Here is a 23,900-nt window from a genome sequence, read left to right as displayed (position 1 = left end):
ATAACAAGGAAAATGACAAGAACAAGGACAAGTAAAAGGACAAGGAAAGGAACAAGAACAAGGAAAATGACAACGACAAGGAAATGAAAAGGACAGGAACAAGGAAAACAACAAGGACAAGGAAACTGACAAGAACAAGGACAAGAACAAGAACAAGGAAAAAGACAAGGACAAGGAAAAGGCCAGGACAAGAGCAAGTACAAGGACAAGGAAAAGTCCAAGGATAATGACAAGGATAAGGACAAGTACAAGGAAAATGCCAATACAAGTACAAGGACAAGAACAAGAACAAGGAAAATGGACCGGATCATTTGGCCATCAGTTAAGACACAGAGAGTCTCATGGCGCCATCCTCCCAGAATGTCGCTAAAATATTAACAACTGTAGAAAGCGATGATTTAAATTCGAGGAAGTTCTCCAGGAAATGCAAAAATCACGACGGAGGTTAATAAAAATGCTAAAATAACCCCAAAAAACGTTGCATGCAAATTACGCCGCTCGAGTCTTGCGGGTATCGGCGAAGTGAATTACACACGGCGCCTCATGTAATGACGGCGGTGCCGGTGAACGAGCGGCGCTCATGATTACATCTGAACTACTGCCTCGGACATGCCGCCCTCTGATTGGACGAGAGGCAGGAGCCGATGCGGCGGGCCGGCGGCCGCAACCAGACACCACCTCGTGTGTGTGACTCGCACGCCAACAGCAAAAATAATTAAACTAAATCCCTGTGGGTTTCCAATACGAGACACACAACTGCTCATAGCCCCTCCCTCTCCTCCCGCCTCATCCATCTTATTTCTCGCCACTCGCCATTCCTCCCTTCATCCATCACGGAGACGCCGGGGAGACGCTTCACATCGCCGTGGCCCAAAGAGGGAAGTGACAGCTGTTGGGGGGTTTATTTTTTTATTTTTGTTTGCAGCTGCAGCTTCAAACTTCCAAATCAGGTAAATCGGGCTCTCGGAGATTGTAGCGGCTCGGAGGGATAAAGATGTCGGCAAACAGCCGGCGACCCAGCATCGTCCCGACGATGATGATGATTACGCCTTTTGATTAGCCCCAATCATCTCCCATCCCCCGCCTCTCCTCCGGGGAGAGAAGTTTTCAAGGCCTGACGCCCCCAAAATATTAAAGTGGACATTGACAGATAGTGGCATAGTACACCCGGAGCCCCGAGAGGATGGATGGGAGATGATGTCTATTTGTGTGTGTGTGTACACCCCCCCACCCCCTACCTAGAGCGTCAGTGTGGAGACAGTTATCCTAAATAAGGATGAATCTTTCACCGATTCCTGGAAGGCGGGGAGGTTTCAGAGCAGAGCACTAAGAAAGGACCTGGTGAGGCGTTTAAACTTTATGGAAGAATACAAATTTGTTACGCTAATCAAGCTACATTCAGCGCTTTATTTAACCCTCCGAACCCCGAAACCTGGATGGAAAAGCATGTTTTCTTTAACAAAAAAATTATTTATTTAGCAGCTTTTTATCTTCCCGACGATCCCTGAACGCATCGTGTGTGACGAACGCGTCCGCTCAGAAAACGATATTAGGATTTTTTAGATTTTTGCAAAAACTATTGGACGTGGCTCCAAACAGAGCCTGAAAATAAAAACGATTAAATTCTTTGCTCGGCAATTTTTTTGCCTTTCAGAGACAAACTGTAGCGCGTGGTTGCCGGATCCATACGCTTCATCCTGGGAGGAAATAAAACTACCGGCGGGAAATATCAAATGCATTTATTTAGAAAGGGGGAATCTTTGGGAAGAAATTCATTCAAATTGGATTTCTGGAGTGTGGGGGGGGGGTCATAATTCGATTCAAGACTCAATAAAGGCGAATGGAGCGTTCAATAAAAGACGCCGACGGCCGAATCTGTTTTCGCTTCGTCGTCGGCAGAGCGACTCGTGCTTTTATCGACGGAGGTTCGATTCCCGCGGCTCGAGCGAGACAGCGAGCCCCGAGTCGCTCCTAAAAAACCTCAAACCGTGTGAGCACCTGTATTTATAATGATTTAAACACCTTCCATAGGGTCACCTTCCTAAGCATGATGCCGTCGCCCTAATCATCTCTTAAAATCCTCTCATCGTCCATCCTCAGTTGAGCAGGTCATGTGACTCTACCCCTCTCGTACAACGGTCCACGTCCACACTGTGACTAAAAGGTTTCATTTAGGCTTCTCTGGAGGAGCCTGACATTTTAGCGAAGGTGACGATAGGCATCTTTCCTATTAAGACGGTCTTTCATTAGCCAATAATCGTTGGGGAGGAGATAGAGCTGGATATAAAGCTGCCGGCGAACAAGCCGAAAGGAGAGGTGAAAAGGGGGAGACAGGGGAAATAAATTCATTTGGTGGTTAAGCCGGAGTTTTCACACTCGGGCAGGCAGCTGTGGCTGGTTATAAATATCCGTATCGCGAGCAGGGATCTGTATCCATGAAGAGAGCCGAGCTGCCATCGGGAGGCCGGGCAGCTAAAAATAGCTGCCGACTCCGTCTCCGTCTCCACTGGATGTGATTAGCCCTGAAGAAACTCTGAGCCCCCCCCCCCCCCAACCCTCTACCACTGACACTCTGTCTCTGTGTGTGTGTGTGTGTGTGTGTGTGTGTGTGTGTCCTCTCTCACTGCACACAACCACAGACGCACTTCTTCTTTGTTAAGAAAATGCTTACGTCGGCGTTTTTCTGAAGCGTGATCTAATCTTCCCTCCAGCGCGTTCAGGGTTAATGTCTGGGCGTGTGCACACGCGACTCATTTTGCATCGATATAAGAAAATGTTTAATAAGAATCTCGTTATATAATGGCACAAAATAAAAAGGGCAACATTTGGCTGTTTTTCTTTCTCATGTTGGGAAGCTTTGAGTCTTCAATTGTATGATTTATGATTAGAAAACTCAATTTCTTGTGATAAAAAAAATATTCCTTACAATGTGGTGGAGACCAAAACGGAGCTAGAAGGAGAGCGGCGACTTTCACTCATCAAGCCTGCCAGATACATCCATAATCATACATCCATAATCATACATCCATAATCATACATCCATAATCATACATCCATAATCAAACATCCATAATCATACATCCATAATCAAACATCCATAATCATGAATCCATAATCAAACATCCATAATCATACATCCATAATCAAACATCCATAATCATACATGCATAATCATACATCCATAATCATATATCCATAATCATACATGCATAATCATACATCCATAATCAAACATCCATAATCATACATCCATAATCAAACATCCATAATCAAACATCCATAATCAAACATCCATAATCATACATCCATAATCAAACATCCATAATCATACATCCATAATCATACATCCATAATCAAACATCCATAATCAAACATCCATAATCATACATCCATAATCAAACATGCATAATCATACATCCATAATCAAACATCCATAATCAAACATTATAATCATACATCCATAATCAAACATCCATAATCATACATCCATAATCAAACATCCATAATCAAACATCCATAATCATACATCCATAAACAAACATCCATAATCAAACTCAAACTGCCAACGGGTATATTAAAAATAATATAATAATCATTTATAATAATATATAATCATATATAAAATAATAATCATTAATCATTTTATACTTTGATTTTGGTCAAAGTGAAACGTTTTTTATAATCCTGAGACATTTTCCCTCTTAACAAATGACACCTTTTCACATTACTGGGTTTCTTCAGTCGTAGATAATGAAGTATGAAATAATACCAAACACATAGAAGCAGAAGTTCTTCAACTATTCCTCAGTTTTCCTGAAAGTCTCCGAAAGCCTTTTCTCGAGAGCCGTTGTCAGAAAGCTCTCATCACTCCCGATGACCCTGAAGGCAACATTTCATCTTGTATTGTTCATAGAGAAGAGTGTGACGGACACCCGGGTACAGACTCTTCTTCCACACGCCGCTCAGTAGGCTCTTGGGGGGTAACGGTGAATTATAACTGTGAATTATAACGGTGAATTATAACCGTGTCACGATGCGTTCAAATCCCGTAGAGTGAAGTTTTAAATACAGCCCGCCTGAGGGAGAAGATTTCACGGCATGAATGAGACACGTCTAACTTTATATCATGAATACTACTCATGCCGAGATTCTTTCTAATCAATAATATCGACAAAAAAGGTTGTACAATGTGCTCGTCGCCCCTCTCCCCCTCTCGTGAGCCTCCATTGGTCCGTTCCAGTCACATGCTCACAGAGAAACTCTTTGCAGACGCAATCAAACCGCCGGCGCCGAGGATGGGTAAGTGAGACATGACGCCGCGCTGATGGCGGCGAGAGGAGTGATTGACAGTGTCAAATAAACAGAGTTGTGGAAGTGCCCCCCCCCCCGCCCCCCGCTGCCTCTCCGAGGGGATGAGTCATTGGAAATGTGGAAATATATGAAGAGAAATCGGCAAAACCCCCACGTCTGAGCGGCCGGACCTCCGTCACCTCCGACCCACCCCAACAGCGTACACATTTGTCAAGGTGTGAGGGGGGGGGGGGGGGATAAACGTGTTGGCGATTCCAGATGATTGCCGAACTCTGGTGACTGAAATCGAAGAAAAACTTACGTCGAAAATCAGGCCGGAGCGATAATAATGATTTAAATTTGGGTTTTCGGTGGTAAAAAATAAATAAAAATAGCCGGATTCACATTTGATTGTCCAACGACAAGCAGGGAACAAACCCCGATGCTGTTGCCAGGCAGTTTGGCAAGATTCTTTATTTTTTTTTGGCAAGAAGGTTTTCAATTTCCTTTGCATCTGTCCATGCGACAGCTAGCAGACTCGTTCCATCACAGACACACACACACACACACACACACACACACACACACACTGACAAATCAAGTCCCACACACACACACACACACACACACACACACACTGACAAATCAAGTCCCACACACACACGCACGCACGCGTACGGACAGCAGCCCAACATATGCAGCGACACAGCTCGGGAGAAAAAAAAGGTGGCAAAAAGACGACTCGAGCCACAAATCATCACTTCCTGTTCCAGAGACGAACAATGAATGGAAGATGGTGAAACACGGCAGGAAGAGCGCCGCCGGCGCCGGCCAGCGGCCAATCAGCCGCCCAGTAACAAGCAGCCAGGAGACGAAGGGCGTCGGTGCTGGACAGATTGCGTTCAGCGGCAAAACATTTTGGGGGGTTTTTACGTCCAATGCCGAAGTTTGTCGAGTTACTGCCGGCAGCCGGTTCGGCGGAGTCGCCGCCAAAGTATCAGACGCCCGGCAGCCCGGCCGGCCGAAATTGACTTTGATTTTTTTTTTATTTTGTACAAAGGAAAGTGTGAAAAGGTGGAAGATAAGTGGCACAAAAAAACAGACGAAAGACCGTCGCCCGGTGGTTCTATTACGGGCTCAGAAGATGGAGAACGTTACGCCGACTGGCGACACGTCCGTTATGCAACGCGCACCGATCGGCCATTGTTGTCCAAACAATGGAGCCCAACAACAATGAGTCATTCGGCAGGAGAAACTACCAAGAATGTAGGAAAATCTTTGTCTCTGGTGAATTCCTCAGTGGAGGTAATAAGACCGACCGCTGATCAACATGGCCAGCTTCTTCTTCTTCTCTCTCCTCCACCAATCCCCCCTTTGCTCGGAAGGTAATGGTTATGCAACGAATACAAAGGGGAGAGGATTGTTGCATGAGGGTGATTTGTCAGTACAGTCGGAATGTAAAGTAATATTTTACCACACACACACACACACACACACACACACACACACACACACACACACACACACACACACACACACACACACACACACACACACACACACACACACACACACACACACACACACACACACACACACACACACACACACACACACACACACACACACACATTGTAGCCGAGTAATGACCCGAGTGCCCCTGTATGGAGGACTCAAAATGACTTAAGTATAAATAAATAAATGCATGAATAAATATAGGAATAAATGAATAAATGTTTAAATAAATGTATAAATAAATAAATTCTTAAATAAATGTATAAATAAATAAATAAATACAGGAATGAATAAATATAAGTTATAAATCAACAGGACATCATTAAATAAATATATTTCTGCATTTCTGTATTTCTTCATTTATTTATTTCTCTATTTACGTGTCCACACGTATTTCTTCATTTATTTATGTGTGACATTTACGTGTCCGTATATTCAAATGAGCTGGGCGGTCCGAACCTCTGTCTGAAGCATGATTGGTCACAGGAGTGTGATGCACCTGGTGTGTTGTGCTCTACTACTTCTGCCTGGCACATGAAGCTGAAGTTGGCTCGCTCAGCTAACCGTTAGCAGAAGTTAGCCTAGACAGCTTTTTGACTTCAGCCGTTTATCAATTCCAAGTACACCGAATTTGAATATTTCCTCAGACCAAGTAAAAAAAAAGATTTATAACAGCAAAACAAAATCAAACATTTGAAAATGTGTTTCCAGGTGTTTCGAGTTAATTAGACGATTCAAGTGATTTGTTTAATACCCTACTAGTATACTTTTTCATGATATTCTAATATTTAGAGATAGGATATTTGAGTTTTCTTAAGCTGTAAGCCATAATCAGCAATATTAAAAGAATAAAAGGCTTGCAATATTTCAGTTGATTTGTAATGAATCCAGAATGCATGACATTTTTGTTTTTTTTATTGCATTACAGAAAATAAAGAACTTTATCACAATATTCTAATTTTCTGAGACAGTCCTGTACATATATACTGTATATATATTATTTGTATATATATTATGTATGTATATATATATTTATTTATTATGTATATATATTATATACTGTATATATATTTATGTGTATATATATACACACGTATATATATACATAATAAATATATATATGTATGTGTGTGTGTGTGTGTGTTCACCTTGATGTGGCTGTACTCCGTCCTGCCGGACTCGCTGCCGAGCGTCTTGTTCTCCGGCCGCGGTTTGAGGAGCTGCCTCAGCGGGCTGGAGATCGGCAGGCCGGCCACGCTGATCCCGTCTGAGGAGACACGGCGGCGTCACGCTGGCGGTTCTTCACACCGGAGTTTAACTACTCGTTACTCGGTGATTTAGCGAAACGTAGACTTATATTATTACTATATAGTTACCATTTCCTGTACATTGTGTTTGATATTTGTATTATAATTGATTGTAGTGTTCAAGATTGTATCTTTCTCTATCGTATGGCGATGAGAGAGAGAGTACACTCTAGAGACACCTTCCCAGAGCACTGATTGGTCAATGATGGCTCAGTATTACACCAATACATAATAATAAGAAAACAGTAATACATAATAATAAGTATACAGTAATACATAATAATAAGTATAGAGTAATACATAATAATAAGTATACATTCTGATTTCTATAAGTTACCAATTTTCTGAATATCATGTCTGTGTTTAGTTTTATTCATTTTGTTTGTGTGTTTTAATTATCGTTTATGAACCCTACATATGTATGTGCGCATGTATGTATGTACAGTAAGTATGTATGTATGTACAGTAAGTATGTATGAATGTATGTACAGTATGTACACATGTATGTATGTACAGTATATGTATGTATGTACAGTAAGTATCTGTATACTTTTATTTAAATGTGTGCAAGTAAATATGTGAAGCAACCGTTTAGACAAAGAGAAGACAATTCATTTAGATAATAATAGCACGAGTAATCATAATGTTAATACTAATGATAATATTACGATTACTCGTTCTATTATCGTCTAAATATATCGTCTTCACGATGTCGGGTAAGATCCGCTAACGGCACGCTGGACTCCACAAAGTTTGTGATCTTTGAAACAACAAAAGCAAATCTAATCTGACTTATTTATAGGGCTGAGTGGTGGCGCCGTGAGCGTGTGAGCGATGTTACGTGTGTGTGTGTGTGTGTGTGTGTGTGTGTGTGTGTGTGACCTTGAGATGAGCAGCTGCACCACCACGGGGGCTGCTGCTCTCGTGATGACGCCCAGAGCCCGGACCCCGACGTCAGAGAGCGACGCTCCCTCTGACGTCGGGGTCCGGGCTCTGGGCGTCGCTCTGTGAGTTCGCCCCGAGAGACGGAGCGAAAGACTGACGGACGAATTGGAAGACTGTCGAACCACAACGGTCAAAATGTAACCGGCCGCAAGGAGAACTTTTATTACCTGCTCGAAAGAAAAAGACGACTCGGCGTGTCCCGTGGCACCGAGGCCGCCTGAGTAATGGGAGCCGTGATTAACGATGGCATTTCTCACCAGTCCCCCCCCCTCCTCTATATACCCTCCTTCCAATCAGTCTGTGTCTAGTTCTCTGTCTAACCGTCTTCGGGGAGAATGAGGTGGCGTTGAGGTTTCCATCGGTGGTCCGATCGCTGCGTTACTTCCTTTTACCTCCATTTGTTTTACGGATACATAAAACTAATCAGTGCCCACAATCAACCAATAAAAAGCCAATTTAAACCTAATGCTAATGATAGAGACCCTGATGGTGTGATGTGGGTAAGTTTATCCGTGATAACACTCGAGCCACGCACGACTCAGAGGTGAAATGGTCAATTGGGCGGTGGCTGCATGACAAGTGCATTTAAAAAAAGGAAAAAGGACACAGGGATGCATATATATATATATATGCATCCATCCATCCATCCTTCTATCTATCAATATCAAAGTGAAAATGCTGGAAGCAGAACACCACAACTCACTTTGCAGATAGAGCAGGGCATGTTTCAAAGTTACTATGTGTTTGACAAATGGATGAAATCCAGATGTGCCAGAAGGTCGGAGCAATGCAGCTGTTCAGCAACAGCCCCCCAAAAAGTTAACGTTTATTATGTGTATTGAAGGCCTCTGGGAGTCATCGGTAGCCTGTTGGGAGATGTGAAAGCTATCGACGCACAATGTTTACAACGATTAACTTAATACTTTTACTCGTTTAGCAAAAAAATATTCCACTCTTTGGCCAGATGCGAGATAATTTAATCGTGCTGTGTGAACTCGCCCCGTGAAACGGCAATAAAGTTAATCCGTCCATCTGTCTGTCTAACAAGGGGACTGGAAGCAAACAAGGCTTTCCATTCAAAATCAAGATGTTTCTGATTAAGGAATATGCAAATAAATAACAAATATATATATATATATATATATATATATAAATCTGTCAGCTTTCAACAGTTTTAAATACAACATACCAAAAAGTACTGAGGGGTTTCGATGAGCAGCCACAAGGGTGTTGTTGTTGTTTTCTTCCTCCCAGTCTAGAAAATATGAACTAGACTACAGAGTTTTAGAACAGTAAATATAAAATAATAATAAAGTCACTTAGGGGATTTAAAACAAACTTCTAAAAAGGACATCTTCAATTAAAAGGAGTCTGAATCTTCCTTTAATTCCTGTCGTCAGTGGGCACGATGCACGTCTTCACTTAGGAGGCAGACATCTTCTGTGGAACGGCAAAGACAACAGGAATGCCGGCGGCAAATAATTAAGGAAATATTCCACGACTGATATCACCCGACCTCCTGAAGGCAACACGAGCAACACAGAAAGAAATGTGAACCGTGGTCATGTGACGGCTGCAAGTCATCTGTGCTTACAGTTATATTAAATATAGAGCGACGCTGATGCAACACATCAGGGAGACTCACACACACACACACACACACACACACACACACACACACACACACACACACACACACACACACACACACACACACACACACACACACACACACACACACACACACACACACACACACACTGAGCCATCATCAGGCTGCGGAGCTGGAAAAAGAGAAGGCGTGAAAGAAGAACAGACGGAAACATAATAATAAGTGTGTGTGTGTATGTGTGTGCCACATAAGCACAATAAGACTTCTTTTGTTGCACAAGTAAAAATCTCAAAACTAAAGTACACCTACAAAGAGGCTGTTGCTGTGTGTAAAGTTTCGACTTTTAAACCATCTACCTTTTTCTTTGATCCCATCTAACCATCTCTTAGACCCCGTCTACCTGTCTCTTGGACCCCGTCTACCTGTCTCTTGGACCCCGTCTATCTGTCTCTAGGACCCCGTCTACCTGTCTCTTGGACCCCGTCTACCTGTCTCTGGGACCCCGTCTACCTGTCTCTTGGACCCCGTCTATCTGTCTCTAGGACCCCGTCTACCTGTCTCTAGGACCCCGTCTACCTGTCTCTTGGACCCCGTCTACCTGTCTCTAGGACCCCGTCTACCTGTCTCTAGGACCCCGTCTACCTGTCTCTTGGACCCCGTCTATCTGTCTCTTGGACTCCGTCTACCTGTCTCTTGGACCCCGTCTATCTGTCTCTAGGACCCCGTCTACCTGTCTCTTGGACCCCGTCTACCTGTCTCTGGGACCCCGTCTACCTGTCTCTTGGACCCCGTCTATCTGTCTCTTGGACTCCGTCTACCTGTCTCTTGGACCCCGTCTATCTGTCTCTAGGACCCCGTCTACCTGTCTCTAGGACCCCGTCTACCTGTCTCTTGGACCCCGTCTACCTGTCTCTTGGACTCCGTCTACCTGTCTCTTGGACCCCGTCTATCTGTCTCTTGGACCCCGTCTACCTGTCTCTAGGACCCCGTCTACCTGTCTCTTGGACCCCGTCTACCTGTCTCTTGGACCCCGTCTATCTGTCTCTTGGACCCCGTCTACCTGTCTCTTGGACCCCGTCTATCTGTCTCTTGGACCCCGTCTACCTGTCTCTTGGACCCCGTCTACCTGTCTCTTGGACCCCGTCTACCTGTCTCTTGGACCCCGTCTACCTGTCTCTAGGACCACGTCTACCTGTCTCTTGGACCCCGTCTACCTGTCTCTAGGACCCCGTCTACCTGTCTCTTGGACCCCGTCTACCTGTCTCTTGGACCCCGTCTATCTGTCTCTTGGACCCCGTCTACCTGTCTCTAGGACCCCGTCTACCTGTCTCTTGGACCCCGTCTACCTGTCTCTTGGACCCCGTCTACCTGTCTCTTGGACCCCGTCTATCTGTCTCTTGGACCCCGTCTACCTGTCTCTAGGACCCCGTCTACCTGTCTCTTGGACCCCGTCTACCTGTCTCTTGGACCCCGTCTACCTGTCTCTTGGACCCCGTCTATCTGTCTCTTGGACCCCGTCTACCTGTCTCTTGGACCCCGTCTACCTGTCTCTTGGACCCTGTCTCCATTGTAACAGGAAGTAGAGACAGTAGTTTACCAATAAAATGGAACAACGTTTAAATGACTAAACAAAACTGTAGTTAGAGTTTAATTAACTTTCAGTTCAACGTGACCCGCTCAGAGTTAATTACTTCATATCTACACAGATGAGACGTCTGCATGCTACACAGCAATGTTCCCTCTGTGTGACTCAATCTCTCAATGTTTTCTCACACTTTAGATTGTAAGAAAAAAATAAAGTTACAGTTCGAAAAAATATACGCTGGTTTGTTGTCTTACTAAAAAGATTTACAAATGTAAAAAATAAATGAAATAAATATGTGGTATTCACTGGACTTGGACAACAGTGACTGAACTCAATAACCCGGAAAACAACCACTCGTCATTAGCGAGGAAGTATTGTGAGGATTCTATAGATTCTACGACTACGATCAATAATCCTTGACACCCTCGTCTAGAATTAGGGTTTAAAGATCCGAGGCGAACTGAGATGAACACTTGATGCAGACGGCTTCTGTTCCAGCTAACTGTCCGAGAGAGTCGGAGGGGATGTGCTTCTCTCAGCTTTTATGCTCGTGGAACAGGTGTATTGATTATGTATCGGCCGTTTAGGTTGGACTGCACTGACAGAGTCATAATAATGAATTGCATCAAAAGTTTTATATTAAAGTTATAACGTTTTTTAGAAGAACCCAAAACATCGGAGTTTATTCAGAATTCGGTCGCGACCGAAGCCCCGAGGAACCGGCTGATTGTCAGGTTCCGGTTTTATTTTTTACATTTCTTATATGTACGAAATAAACAAAACACCGTTATGTTGTTGCGTCTTATTATTAAGTGCGTACGCGAGCCTAATCGAGACGTCGGCGCTAATCTCCCGGCACAGAGAGCCAAGCGGTCCTTATGCAAATGAGTTCATTACGCAACATTATTAAACGCAATGGTGTGAACGCGTGAGAGTGGCGGAGAGCATCAAATGTGTTCAGCGTCCCGCGACGTCGCCATAACAACCGACTTCGGGAGCTGCCGTTTGGACTCGCGTCTTATCTCCTTAATTCAGGCCCCCCCCCCCCCCACACACACACACACACACACAATTATTACTCGGCTAATTAAAACATTGAAACGGTATCGCCGGAATGACCTCGTGAGGGGAGAGCGGCGCCGGGTAAACATTTGTTTACGTCCCGAGTCGAATCCACACACACAAAACACACACACACACTTTTTAAAAAAGGACAAACCGACTCGAGGCTGCGAGAAAATACACACACACATACTGTCTCACACACACTCTCATACTTTCTCTCACTCACACACACACACTCAGAAACACACACAAACGCTCTCATTTCATTCTCACACACTCTCTCATTTCACACACACTCTCTCTCTCATTTCTCACACACACACACTCGCTCTCTCATATCATACACACTCTCATTTCATTCTCAAACTCTCATTTCACACACACACACTCTTTCATTTCACACACACACATACACACACTCTTTCATTTCACACACTCATTTCACACACACACTCTCTCATTTCATTCTCACACTCATTTCACTCACACACACTTTCATTTCACACACACACATACACACACTTTCATTTCACACACACTCTCATTTCATTCTCACACTCATTTCACTCACACACTCTCTCTTTCATTTCACACACACACTGTCTCATTTCACACACACACAAACACACTCTCTCTTTCATTTCACACACTCTCATTTCATACTCACACACACACTCTCTTTCATTTCACACTCTCTCATTTCACACACACACACACACACTCTCTCTCTTTCATTTCACACACACTCTCATTTCATTCTCACACTCTCTCATTTCACACACACACACTCTCTCTTTCATTTCACACACACTCTCATTTCATTCTCACACTCATTTCACACACACACACTCTCTTTCATTTCACACACACTATCTCTCATTTCTCACACACACACACACTCTCTCTCTCTTTCATTTCACACACTCTCATTTCACACACACTCTCATTTCACACACACACACACACTCTCTCTCTCATATTACACACACACACAGTGTTTATAATCATTAATATTCAGCCCTGCAGACTCCGTGGTGGAGGGTTCGACGGGGGCAGAAAGTGAAGCGGGGCTGAGCGTGAGCCGTGAGAAAAAGCCCGGCGAGGGAACGCCATGAATGGAGGGAGAGGAGAAGGTCAGACTGCATTCCCTCTTTCACCGGGTATCAGGAATAAGAAGAGAGGAAATCCGCCGGTTGAAGTGGGGGCAAAGCCGGCAGCCGCTACTACCAATGAATCTCAAACGAGGACGCTCACATCCAGAGGGCGCCGGTCCATGGACGCCACGAGGCGGCGTGAACGGTTCTCCTGCGGTTCTCCTGCGGTTCTCCTGCGGTCCACGTCGAGGCGAACGAGGGAAGAACAGCCTCAAAACGCCAGTTCAATAAACACCGGGATGAAATCAATGAGGTCAGCAGCGCCGCAATGAATCAGAAGAGCATCGACTCAACTTCATGGTCACTTTGACCACAGTTGTCTTAACTGATTTTAATGTGTTGTACGGCGACCTTGAGTGCCTTGAAAGGCGCCTTATGAAATAAATGTATTATTATTATTATTAGTTGGTGAAGTTCAATACCAGACATGAAACACATCAATGAGGATGTGTTCATGATTATTGAATAATCTGAACATTCACTACCCGATAAAGGGTGACACTTTTGAATGAATAATGTTATAAGTGTGTGAACTCGTATTATTACATCACCAGTTAAATTAGTTTGTTTAAAAGAATAAATCTGTACATAAATGTTTATTCTTTTAATCAAAGTAAATGAACATATGAATATAACACGTTTCCGAGATTTTTCCAAAACTTTTAGGATATGATTTTTTTTCCATAACTTCTTCCAGCCCTGGAAAATAAACATTTTTGAATTCCAGGACTTTTCCAGGTTTCCCATGACCGTAGGAACCCCGAGAAGGTAGAAGTGGGGGATGGGAACATGTCATCTAAAAACCATCAACCTGCTGGTGCCACTGAGCGCCTGTCATGGCCATTCCCCCCCCCCCCACCCCTAAAGTGCACCGTGAGCTCTGTGAGTGACAGGTCCCGGGTTGAATTCCCTCCCACGTGGATGGGCAGGTCGTTGGACTACAAATGGCCGCCCCCCTGCGTCTCACCTTCGTTGAGGTCCTGCAGGAGGCTCTCCTGGCCCGAGAAGTCCAGCTTGACTTTGATGTCGACGGTCAGCGTCACGGCCTGGCCGGCCTTCAGGGGGAGGCGGGACAACGCCTCATCCAGCTGCCAGCTCAGGAACTCCCCGAACACTTTCTCTGCAGAGAGAGAGAGGGGGGGGAGAGGGAGGGAGGGAGAGGGAGGGAGAGAGACAGAAAGGAGACAGTAGGAAGGAGAGAGAGAAACAGAAGGGAGAGATAGAGACAGAAAGGAGAGAGAGAGAGACAGAAAGGAGAGAGAGAGACAGAAGGAAGGTGAGAGAGAAACAGAAGGGAGAGATAGAGACAGAAAGGAGAGAGAGAGAGACAGAAAGGAGAGAGAGAGACAGAGAGAGAGGGAGACAGAAGGAAGGTGAGAGAGAAACAGAAGGGAGAGATAGAGACAGAGAGAGAGAGACAGAGAGAGAAAGGAGAGGAGAGAAGAGAGAGAGAGACAGAAGGGAGAGAGAGAGAGAGAGAAGAGAGAGAGAGAGAGAGAGAGACAGAGAGAGGAGACAGAGGAAGGAGAGAGAGAAACAGAAGGAGAGAGAGACAGAAAGGAGAGAGAGAGAGGGAGAGAGAGACAGAGAGAGAGGGAGACAGAAAGGAGACAGAAAGGAGAGAGAGAGACAGAAAGGAGAGAGGGAGACAGAGAGAGAGGAGACAGAAGGAAGGTGAGAGAGAAACAGAAGGGAGAGAGAGAGACAGAGAGAGAAAGGAGACAGTAGGAAGGAGAGAAAAAGTGAGAGAAACAGAAGGGAGAGAGAGAGGGAGACAGTAGGAAGGAGAGAGACAGAGAGAGACAGGGAGAGACAGAAAGGAGAGAGAGAGGGAGACAGAGAGAGAGAGATAAGCAGAAGGGAGAGAGAGAGACAGAAAGGAGACAGTAGGAAGGAGAGAGAGAAGGGAGAGATAGAGACAGAAAGGAGAGAGAGACAGAGAGAGATAGAGACAGATAGGAGAGAGAGAGGGGGAGACAGAAGGGAGATGTAGGCTGATTAAAATCAAACGCATGAAATCATAAAAACAGGATTAAGTCATCTCTTGGCGCGATGACGCCGTCGGGATAAAAGACGGAGAGAGACTCGCCGAGCTCACGCAAACGTTTCTGAACGCAAATACGCTTTCTGAACAAAAGAAAAACAAAAAACAAGACGCTGCTGCGCAACGCAATTACCCAGAAGTCAATTTGCTTGCACACACACACACACACACAGTTGAGGCCGCCGTGCTACGACGACGTCTCCTTTGCAACAAAGCTGCTGATTGGCTCAGAGCCGCTACGCCTCCAAAGCCCCGTCCCTCCACCCGAGATGAAAGATTCAGCTGCATCCACTTCGAGGCAGCAGCCTCCATTTGAATGACACAGCGCCACCTGAATTAAGTGTGTGTGTGTGTGTGTGTGTGTGTGTGTGTGTGTGTGTGTGTGTTCCATCTGTGCAGGTGAGCCTCTCCTGCTCTCAGGCTGATGTGAACAGGAGGTGGAGGTGATGCAGGTTCACAGGAGGAGGAACGGTTCACACTCGGCGCTCCATTCATAACCCCAAAAAAAAATCCTCTGAGTGGAAGTGAAACGAGGCTTTAAATAGATATAACCGCTTTTTATTTTTTTGGGGGGGGAATAACGCCGCGCTTTAAAATATTTATAAACTCCAGAGCTGCTTGCAGTGAATTAAAAGAGAGAGAGAGAGCGAGAGAGAGAGAGAGAGAAAGGTTAGAGGTAGGGAGAGAGTGAGTGAGGGAGAGAGGTTAGTTAGAGGGAGGGAGAGAGAGAGGGGGGGGGAGTGAGGGAGAGAGACAGAGGGGGGAGAGAGAGAGTGAGGGAGAGAGATACAGAGTAAGATAGATAGTAAGAGAGAGAGAGAGGGAGTGAGAGAGACAGAGGGGGGAGAGAGGGAGACAGAGTGGGGGAGCGAGGGAGAGAGAGAGAGTAAGAGAGATAGTAAGAGAGAGAGAGGGAGGGAGTGAGGGAGGGTGAGTGAGAAAGAGTAAGAGAGAGAGAGTAAGATAGAGAGAGAGAAAGAGGGGGGAGAGAGGGAGACAGAGAGGGGAGTGAGAGAGAGAGAGGGAGGGGGAGAGAGGAGACAGAGAGGGGAGTGAGGGAGAGAGAGAGTAAGAGAGAGAGAGTAAGAGAGAGAGAGAGAAAGAGTGGGGAGAGAGGGAGACAGAGGGGGAAAGAGAGGGAGAGAAAAAGTGAGGGGGGGAGAGAGGGGGAGAGAGAGAAATAGTAACAGAGAGAGAGAGAGAGGAAAACGGCGAGTGAGGCATTGGGGAGATGAAGAAGTGAGACGGGGGAATAAAACCATTTCACTTAACAATGCAGCGCGTGTCACCAGGTATCCGGAGTGAGGGTGACATGTTATTATCGCCACTGGAAACTAGGAGTCACGAGAAAATGTTCTTTTCATGCATTATTTAAAATACGGGCCTGACACATTCCTTACTTGTATTGAAAATACTAAACAACCTTCCCGGTTCAGACGCCGTCCGTCGGGAACGCTCAGGTTGTTGTTCCTGGAGCTCATCTCACACCTCGAGTCACACGGCAGGGACCAATCACAGACGCTGCAGTCGGGTATCGGGGCGTTTTGATTGGCTACAATTGCACGAGGCTAGTGAAGGTACAGGCGGCACCGGGTGCGTCCAATTAAAGCGATCGAGAAGCGTTAGCCGGCGACGCCAAAGAGAAATCATCCGGTCGCTTCACGGTGAGACGTGGAGGATCTCATCGAGACGCCATGACAGGCTGATGGAGCTGCCTCGTACGCTGCCTTCAGGAAGCGTAGGTAAAGCGAGAACTATACTCAATACCAGATTCACAGGATTAGACGAGGCGATACGATGCCCGGGGGATGGATCCTCCCGTCGCCATGGAGCTGCAGTTTTACACTCAATTTTAGAAGACATGAAATGAAATTGGGATATTCATATTCCTAATTTCATTTTTTCCAGGTTCAGTTTTTTTGGGGGGGTTAAAATCCTTTTTTTCAGGTTAAAAACTTTTTCAGGTGAAAAAAATGTGGGGGCTTTTTTTCAGGTTAAAATCTTTTATGTAGAACAAATATTTTGTGTTAAAATCTCTTTTTTTCGGGTTCAAATCTTCTTTTTTCGGGATAAAATGTTTTTTTCAGGTAAAACATTTTTGGGGGGGTTCTAATCTTATTTTCAGGTTAAAATAATTTTTCAGATTAAAAACTTTTTTTCAGATTAAAACTTTTTTTAAGGTTCAAATCTGCAGCTCCCGTCGCCATGGTGCTGCAGTTTTACACGTGCGACAATTGTACAAGAAATTTAAAGAAATTGGAAAAATGTTGAGGCCAGAGGACGACATGTTGAAGTCTCGGTCCATGTTAAATATGAGTTGAAATCGAGTTTCATATTGATTGAGATCATCAATGAACGGTCGAAGGGTTACGGTGATGTCATCTCTCAGAATGTCAAGCAAATCACATTTAGAAGCCCAATTGGAGAGATCCATGCAGACGCCACCTATAAATAGCACCATTTTAAAGTGGATGATTCCTCATCATTAAGGTTATGAGGTGGCAAAACACGTCAAAATTAGATCGACCGGATTAAAAATACACTCTCGGATATGCCCGCGTGGGAATTTGTTATCGTCAAGGACGAGGCCTATTTTAAAAGCCGCTTTCTTGAAGTGGTGGCCAACGAAAAATAAATTGAAAAAAGATGAATTTCCATAGAGAAGGATAACTGTAACGCAGCCACGCTGTTCTCCTCCTCCGAGGCAATAAGTGAGCTGCTTCTGGCAGAACCGTGGCGTTCACGCTCGAGAGCCTTTTGCAAAAGACGCCGTCGAGTAACACGAGGACACTCGCAGAAAGGTCATTCACACGGACGGAACCCTGGAACACGGCAATTATTAGAACAGGGACGTGGAAACTTAAGCTGCAGTGCGAGAAGCAAGTACACGCCTCTATTGTGAGCCAACCCGTAAATACTGCTTCTCTCAAAAAGGACCAGCAGCTTTCCGGGGATCACTCCGGCGAGCGTCGAGCTGAAGGCACTCGGCCATCGACACCGTTTCTAGGCCGACTACCAGCTAAATAAAGCTGTTCACAAGCTTTTCTTTGTTCTAGCCAACTCAGGATCTTCCCAAATACACACATCCTCCCTCAGCATTGGCGTCGTCGGGTGGTTCAAGGTGGATCTTCTCAAATTGCAATACCAATGAAATGAAATGGTGTCCACTTTGACTCATAACTGAGGGGATAAGTGAGGCTTTTCAACCCCACTCTACCCACTGAGCTACAGCCAACACTTCCCTCTCAGTCCCACCCTCTGACACGGACCGGCCAATCATAGCGCAGCACCGGCTAACTCCTACCAGGGTTCGGCAACCTTGTGCAATTGTTGCAGTTTTTGTTTTTTTCCAGCTAATTTTCGTGGATTTTAACTTAGCCATCATTAATCGTTGCGTAATAGTGATGCTCGTGGTCCAGAGAGATTGGAAGCAGATATCCATTTAAAAAATTTTTTAAATTCCCATTTCTAGATGCAAATCTGCGGAACTAACATAAGCACATCATTAACCAACGCTAGCATTTCTAAGCTAGTTACTGAATGTATTCTGAATGTATACACGTGCTGCTTTTGCCTTTTAACGTTTGTATCCGTGAATAAAAGTCCAACGTATTTACAGGAGCAGTGTCGTTCTGTAATTTAAGATTCACGGTTGCAGAGTAGAGTTCCACTTCTCCACTGATCTGTAGCTTTAGCTTCTATCTTATCTTTTTGTACCTGTTGTTGCTGCTGAATCTACAGACGGGGACGACAGATGAAAAATAGCCAATTGGCTAATAACTCTGGCACATTTACAGAATTTAATTATTAATGTGCACTGTCCCTTATCAAATAAACCAAAGTAGAAAAAATATGTTTGATTTCCTGGATACATCCTTCAAAAAACACATAATTACCTTTGCATTGAAAATGCGGAAGGTTATGTTTTGATCGCCGTGTATTTATTTATTTATTTATTTGTATGCGTGTTCCTCGCATAACTCATAAAGCATTAAACCGAATCGCATGACATTTGGTGGGATGATTGGTTATTATCCGGGGACCATTTGATTCGATTTTTGGATCGATCGGGTCAAAAGTCAAGGTCATGGAAAGGTCAAAATCTTGTTTTTATCATAGCGCGGTCAATTTCTAGCCAATTGGCATGCAACTAATGCCAAAATGTTCATAATTCAATGCCCAATCTTGTGATATGAGAAGGTATGCGCTCTATCGAGTGCCCATTCTAGTTTCTCACTGATTTTTTATTTTAAAACACGACTCGTGTGGCACACTCCAGACGGAAGCTGGTCTGACATTAAAGTGGCCTTCAAAGGTCTCCCGGTTCATATGTGGTACATCTAATTGCTTACAGGGGTTCTTCCTTTGCGGCGTAATGAAGCCGACTGGAAGAAGACGCCAGAGGAAACGAGGAGAGAATCTTAACCGCTGTCACAATGAGATGAATAAACCCACGTTGTTGCACGTGCTTGAATGCCACATCCAGCATTACGAAACAAGATGTAGGCATTTATACTTCATAAGAATCACTGCTGTACCCTCTTAATGAGAACACTAAGTATGCATTAATAACAATATGCATTGTATTCATTTTAAAACCGGTTTCTATGTGTATTAGATATCCAAAAAAAGCCAGAAAAATACAGATTACAAAGATAAAGAGGTCAAATTCTGATAACATTGTCATAACTGCTGCAACGCTCCCAGAAGGACAACAACATAGAGAGAAAATAAAGTTATTTTTACGTTTTTTGGACTATTTGGATGTATCGATACAAAAATAATACACATATAATTAACTGCTAATGTCACAGGCGAGGTGTTCATTTTAATAGGGAGATACTTTACGTCTAAAGAGTTATTTCACGTTGCAGGAGCACTAATACAAGTTATCCGAGTTGTTTATTAAATTAGAGGTGGGCATCATTTATCAGGGCCGAGCACGATGTCCCACAGCAGTGAGTCGTGGAGGCCGCAGGAGGCAAACTGAACCAGCATGTTGCTCAACATTAATCTCAGGCTGGTTAATATAAAAACAACATCATTCGGTTCATCTGCTCTAGAATATGTAAATGTTATAATGGAATGAAACAAGCTTAGCCAGTACATTTGTGATTTAAATATACTTTTAGCTGGAGAGCAGCAGCCAAAAACTTTGGAAATATTGATTTATTATTGGGTTTGGACTCGTTATTTTTAGTGAACTGTTTGCTCGTTGAATTTTAAACATATCTAACCAACCTTTGGGAAGCGGAATAATTTGTTGGAACATTTACCGAAGTTTTACACTCAATTACACCAATTTAAATAGATTCGTGCTTTGCTTATTTTGTTGTTGTAATTAATTTAAGTATATTCTAGAAGTATAATATTATAAATACTGGTTTCCGAATACAATGATTGAAGGATATTTATTCAAGTTTAAAGATGTTCGCCAACAGTCTTTCACGGAAAGCTGAGGTGGTGCGTTTCGTTTTCAGCTCTAGAGAAGACATTTATTTTTGCTTGTTTATCCAAGAAAAACAAAAAAAATATCAGTGCCTTGGAGGCAAAGCCCGAAGCATTCCCAACCACCACAACAAGTCTCTTCATTTCAAAGAGTTAACTGTGTGTCCCCTGTCCGGCCAGCAGGGGGCAGAGTGCACTAAGAGGGTGTCAAATCCCAGGCTAGTGTAATTAGAGGTCTGAACTAGTGAGCACTGACGGGCAAATTCTGATCCACCTCGGGCGAGGTCTTGACGGAGCATCGGTGCAGAAGTTCCCAGGCAACGAGCGAGACTCAGTAATTCTCTCACCTCACTGTCATTGGGTCATTAAATCTACCCCCCCCTCTACATGAGGAAAGAGAATGCATGGAAAAGGAGAGCAGTGTGAGACAGCATCTACGAGTGTTAACCCGTCGACGGAGGATACGTTAGTGCAGCTCGTCTTCGATTAGACGAGGAACCCTTTTCGGCTATTTGGGGAAATGTCAGATCCATTCGTCGCCGGCCTCCAGCCTCTCCTGCCGTCACAGTGCGACCCAACTGCTGCCGAGAGCGAGGGAACGGATAGAAGAAAAGACAGAAGACGTTTCTTGGTTTCATTCGGAATCTACTGCATTTTTTTTTTAAGGTGGAAAAAGATGAAATATATCATATTTTTTCCGTATGTTTCAATAGTTTAAGACTTCTTGAGAAAAGTGTGTCGGGCGATACACCTCCAGGCCTCACAGTTCGTGCATGTATAAAGATGACAGTTAAAAACGCTCCTGTACTGTGCTTTGACAGCCAAACATCGGTTTTGATTATGTTGTATTTACTTTATACAAATTAGAAAACACTTGTTTCTAGATAATAATAATTAGATATCACAAAAACTTTTTGAAAATAGTATTACAGACCAAAGTAGTTATCAGTATGAGTCATATTATTAGCCGGTCGTAGCTCCTCACTGACTGTTATTTGGCGATTATCGTCCGATAAAGTAAATCTGTGACTCCCTATACAACTCGTCAATCGAAGAAATTTGTTACAAATATAAAAAATGTAAAAATCAAAAATTGGCCAATGCTTATTTATTCGACTTCAATGTCGTCCTGTCGTGACTGTAGTACGAATCCCACCGTTCCCTCCATCGTGGTATCAGTTGGGCTTTATAGACTTAGCAAAATGTTAAACAGTAAAAATAGAATGACATTATTTAGAACTAAAGGAAGTCTACATTAAAGATTAAATTAAAAAGTACAGAGGGAGTTTACAATGCCAACGTTATGATAATGCTGCATGACACGTCAACATTGGAAGTCTGTCACAGAGGTTTTAAATTCATTAAATAGACTTATTTTGGAATTATTTATCACCTGGCTGGACTTTTGAACCACAGTTCCACTGGGAAAGAGCTTTTCAAAGCATGATTCCTCCTTTATCTTATCATCCAGAAAATATTATAGAGTGCAAAATTGGAAACGTTGCTGCTTTGTTCACACAAACCGAGAAACAAAGACAAAAAAAGCAAGAGAGAGACAGAAACAGCCCGTCAGAGTGAGAGGTGGGGGGGGGGGGGCTGCAGAGATCTGAGGACCTGAGCAGGTGTTGAACAAAGACATGAAAACACAGAGTCAGGGCTCCAGACTGCGACCAAATGGTCGCATTTTGCGCCTAAAATTAGACACAGTGCGAGTAAATTTTTCATCAACTCGCGCATGCGCGACCAGTAAATTAGCAGATTTCTTTTTTTTGTTATGAAATATTTTTGTTGCTGACAAACTTGTTCTACACTTCAGCCCACTATAGTTAGCGGTAATGCCTGAATGACTGGTTTGCTAACCGACATTAACTCCAGAAGAAGAAGAAAGGAGACGAAAACCGAAGCAGAAGGCTGGCCTGTGTGTGAGAGCGGGGGGGGCTAATGTGTGAAAAGAGGCGCACCGCAACGGAGACGCAACGAGGGCGAGGGCCGCAGAGTGAGAGGTCCACGAGGGGATCCTCACCACCGAGCGGCGTCCCCGTCCCCCGAGTTGAATCACTGGGTCAACTCAGCCGACACTCACATGTCAGCCCCTATAGACTGATGCTCACGGTAAACACATTCGATCGGGAGCGCGCGAGGATTTTGATAAAGTTAGCGGAAGGATCTAAGTGACAACATCCGGTTTTGCAAAGTTAGCGGAAAGAACCACGTGAAACAACATCCGTTTATCAAAATAAGATGTCGACAAATCATACACGAACATATAAAAGTAAACAATGAACTGATATATCTTTATAGATCATTTCTGAGATTTAGCTTAAATTATGCTAACATTAAAACATTTTTACTGGACCAAGGAAGAGTTTATAAAAATTACTTTTGTATGTTAAGAAAAGTCCTGTATATAGATTTCCCCAAGAGTTCCAGGAAATGAATAATGCAGATGTGTTCCATACATATCTGAAATCCCCTACAATAGCAATCAAACAATTTTAATGTATCAATTAGGACATTTTTCAAAGTAAAAGTCCTAAATGTTTAAAGAAATCTGTAATTTCTTTAATGTTTGAGTTGCTTTATATATGTATTTCCTCATAGTCCTAGGCAATAATGCTACACAATAAATAGAATGCTTCAATCGACTCGGTGATCGGTATTATCGGTGATCGGCAGATACTGATTTCAGTGATCGGTGATCGGCACCAAAAACCTGATCGGTGCATCTCTAATCATAACATCATCAAACCCTAGATGGTATTGAAAAGAGAACATGCTGCATAGTAATATTTATTTTTGATTCCGTTTCCTAAAAGAAACTGCTTTCTATGAATGCATTCAATCAATGGGTGGGGGGGGGGGTGGTGAGTGTGCTCACCCGTGTACGCGCATCACGGCAGAACTTCGATGTCGGCGCGCGCATCGCTCTGTCACG

At 43.9% G+C, this 23,900-nt stretch overlaps 1 protein-coding gene across 4 annotated transcripts in view; it reads right to left on the bottom strand.

Annotated features, from left to right (window-relative positions):
- The window catches only part of trappc9 (trafficking protein particle complex subunit 9), a 148,722-nt gene that overhangs the window by 90,023 nt on the left and 34,799 nt on the right, over positions 1-23,900 (bottom strand). For all 4 annotated transcript variants that reach the window (XM_056411845.1, XM_056411854.1, XM_056411827.1 and 1 more), the window contains 2 exons: positions 14,441-14,593; positions 6,954-7,072 (listed from right to left, as the gene is read on the bottom strand). In XM_056411845.1, the coding sequence (XP_056267820.1) occupies positions 6,954-7,072; positions 14,441-14,593 (272 nt within the window). The remainder of the gene's footprint in view (positions 1-6,953; positions 7,073-14,440; positions 14,594-23,900) is intronic.

The sequence above is a fragment of the Pseudoliparis swirei genome, chromosome 1 (assembly GCF_029220125.1).
Source record: "Pseudoliparis swirei isolate HS2019 ecotype Mariana Trench chromosome 1, NWPU_hadal_v1, whole genome shotgun sequence".
In the NCBI taxonomy this organism is placed as follows: domain Eukaryota; kingdom Metazoa; phylum Chordata; class Actinopteri; order Perciformes; family Liparidae; genus Pseudoliparis; species Pseudoliparis swirei.
The sequence above is the reverse complement of the archived record's forward strand: the minus strand, read 5'-3'. Positions and strand labels throughout refer to the sequence as shown.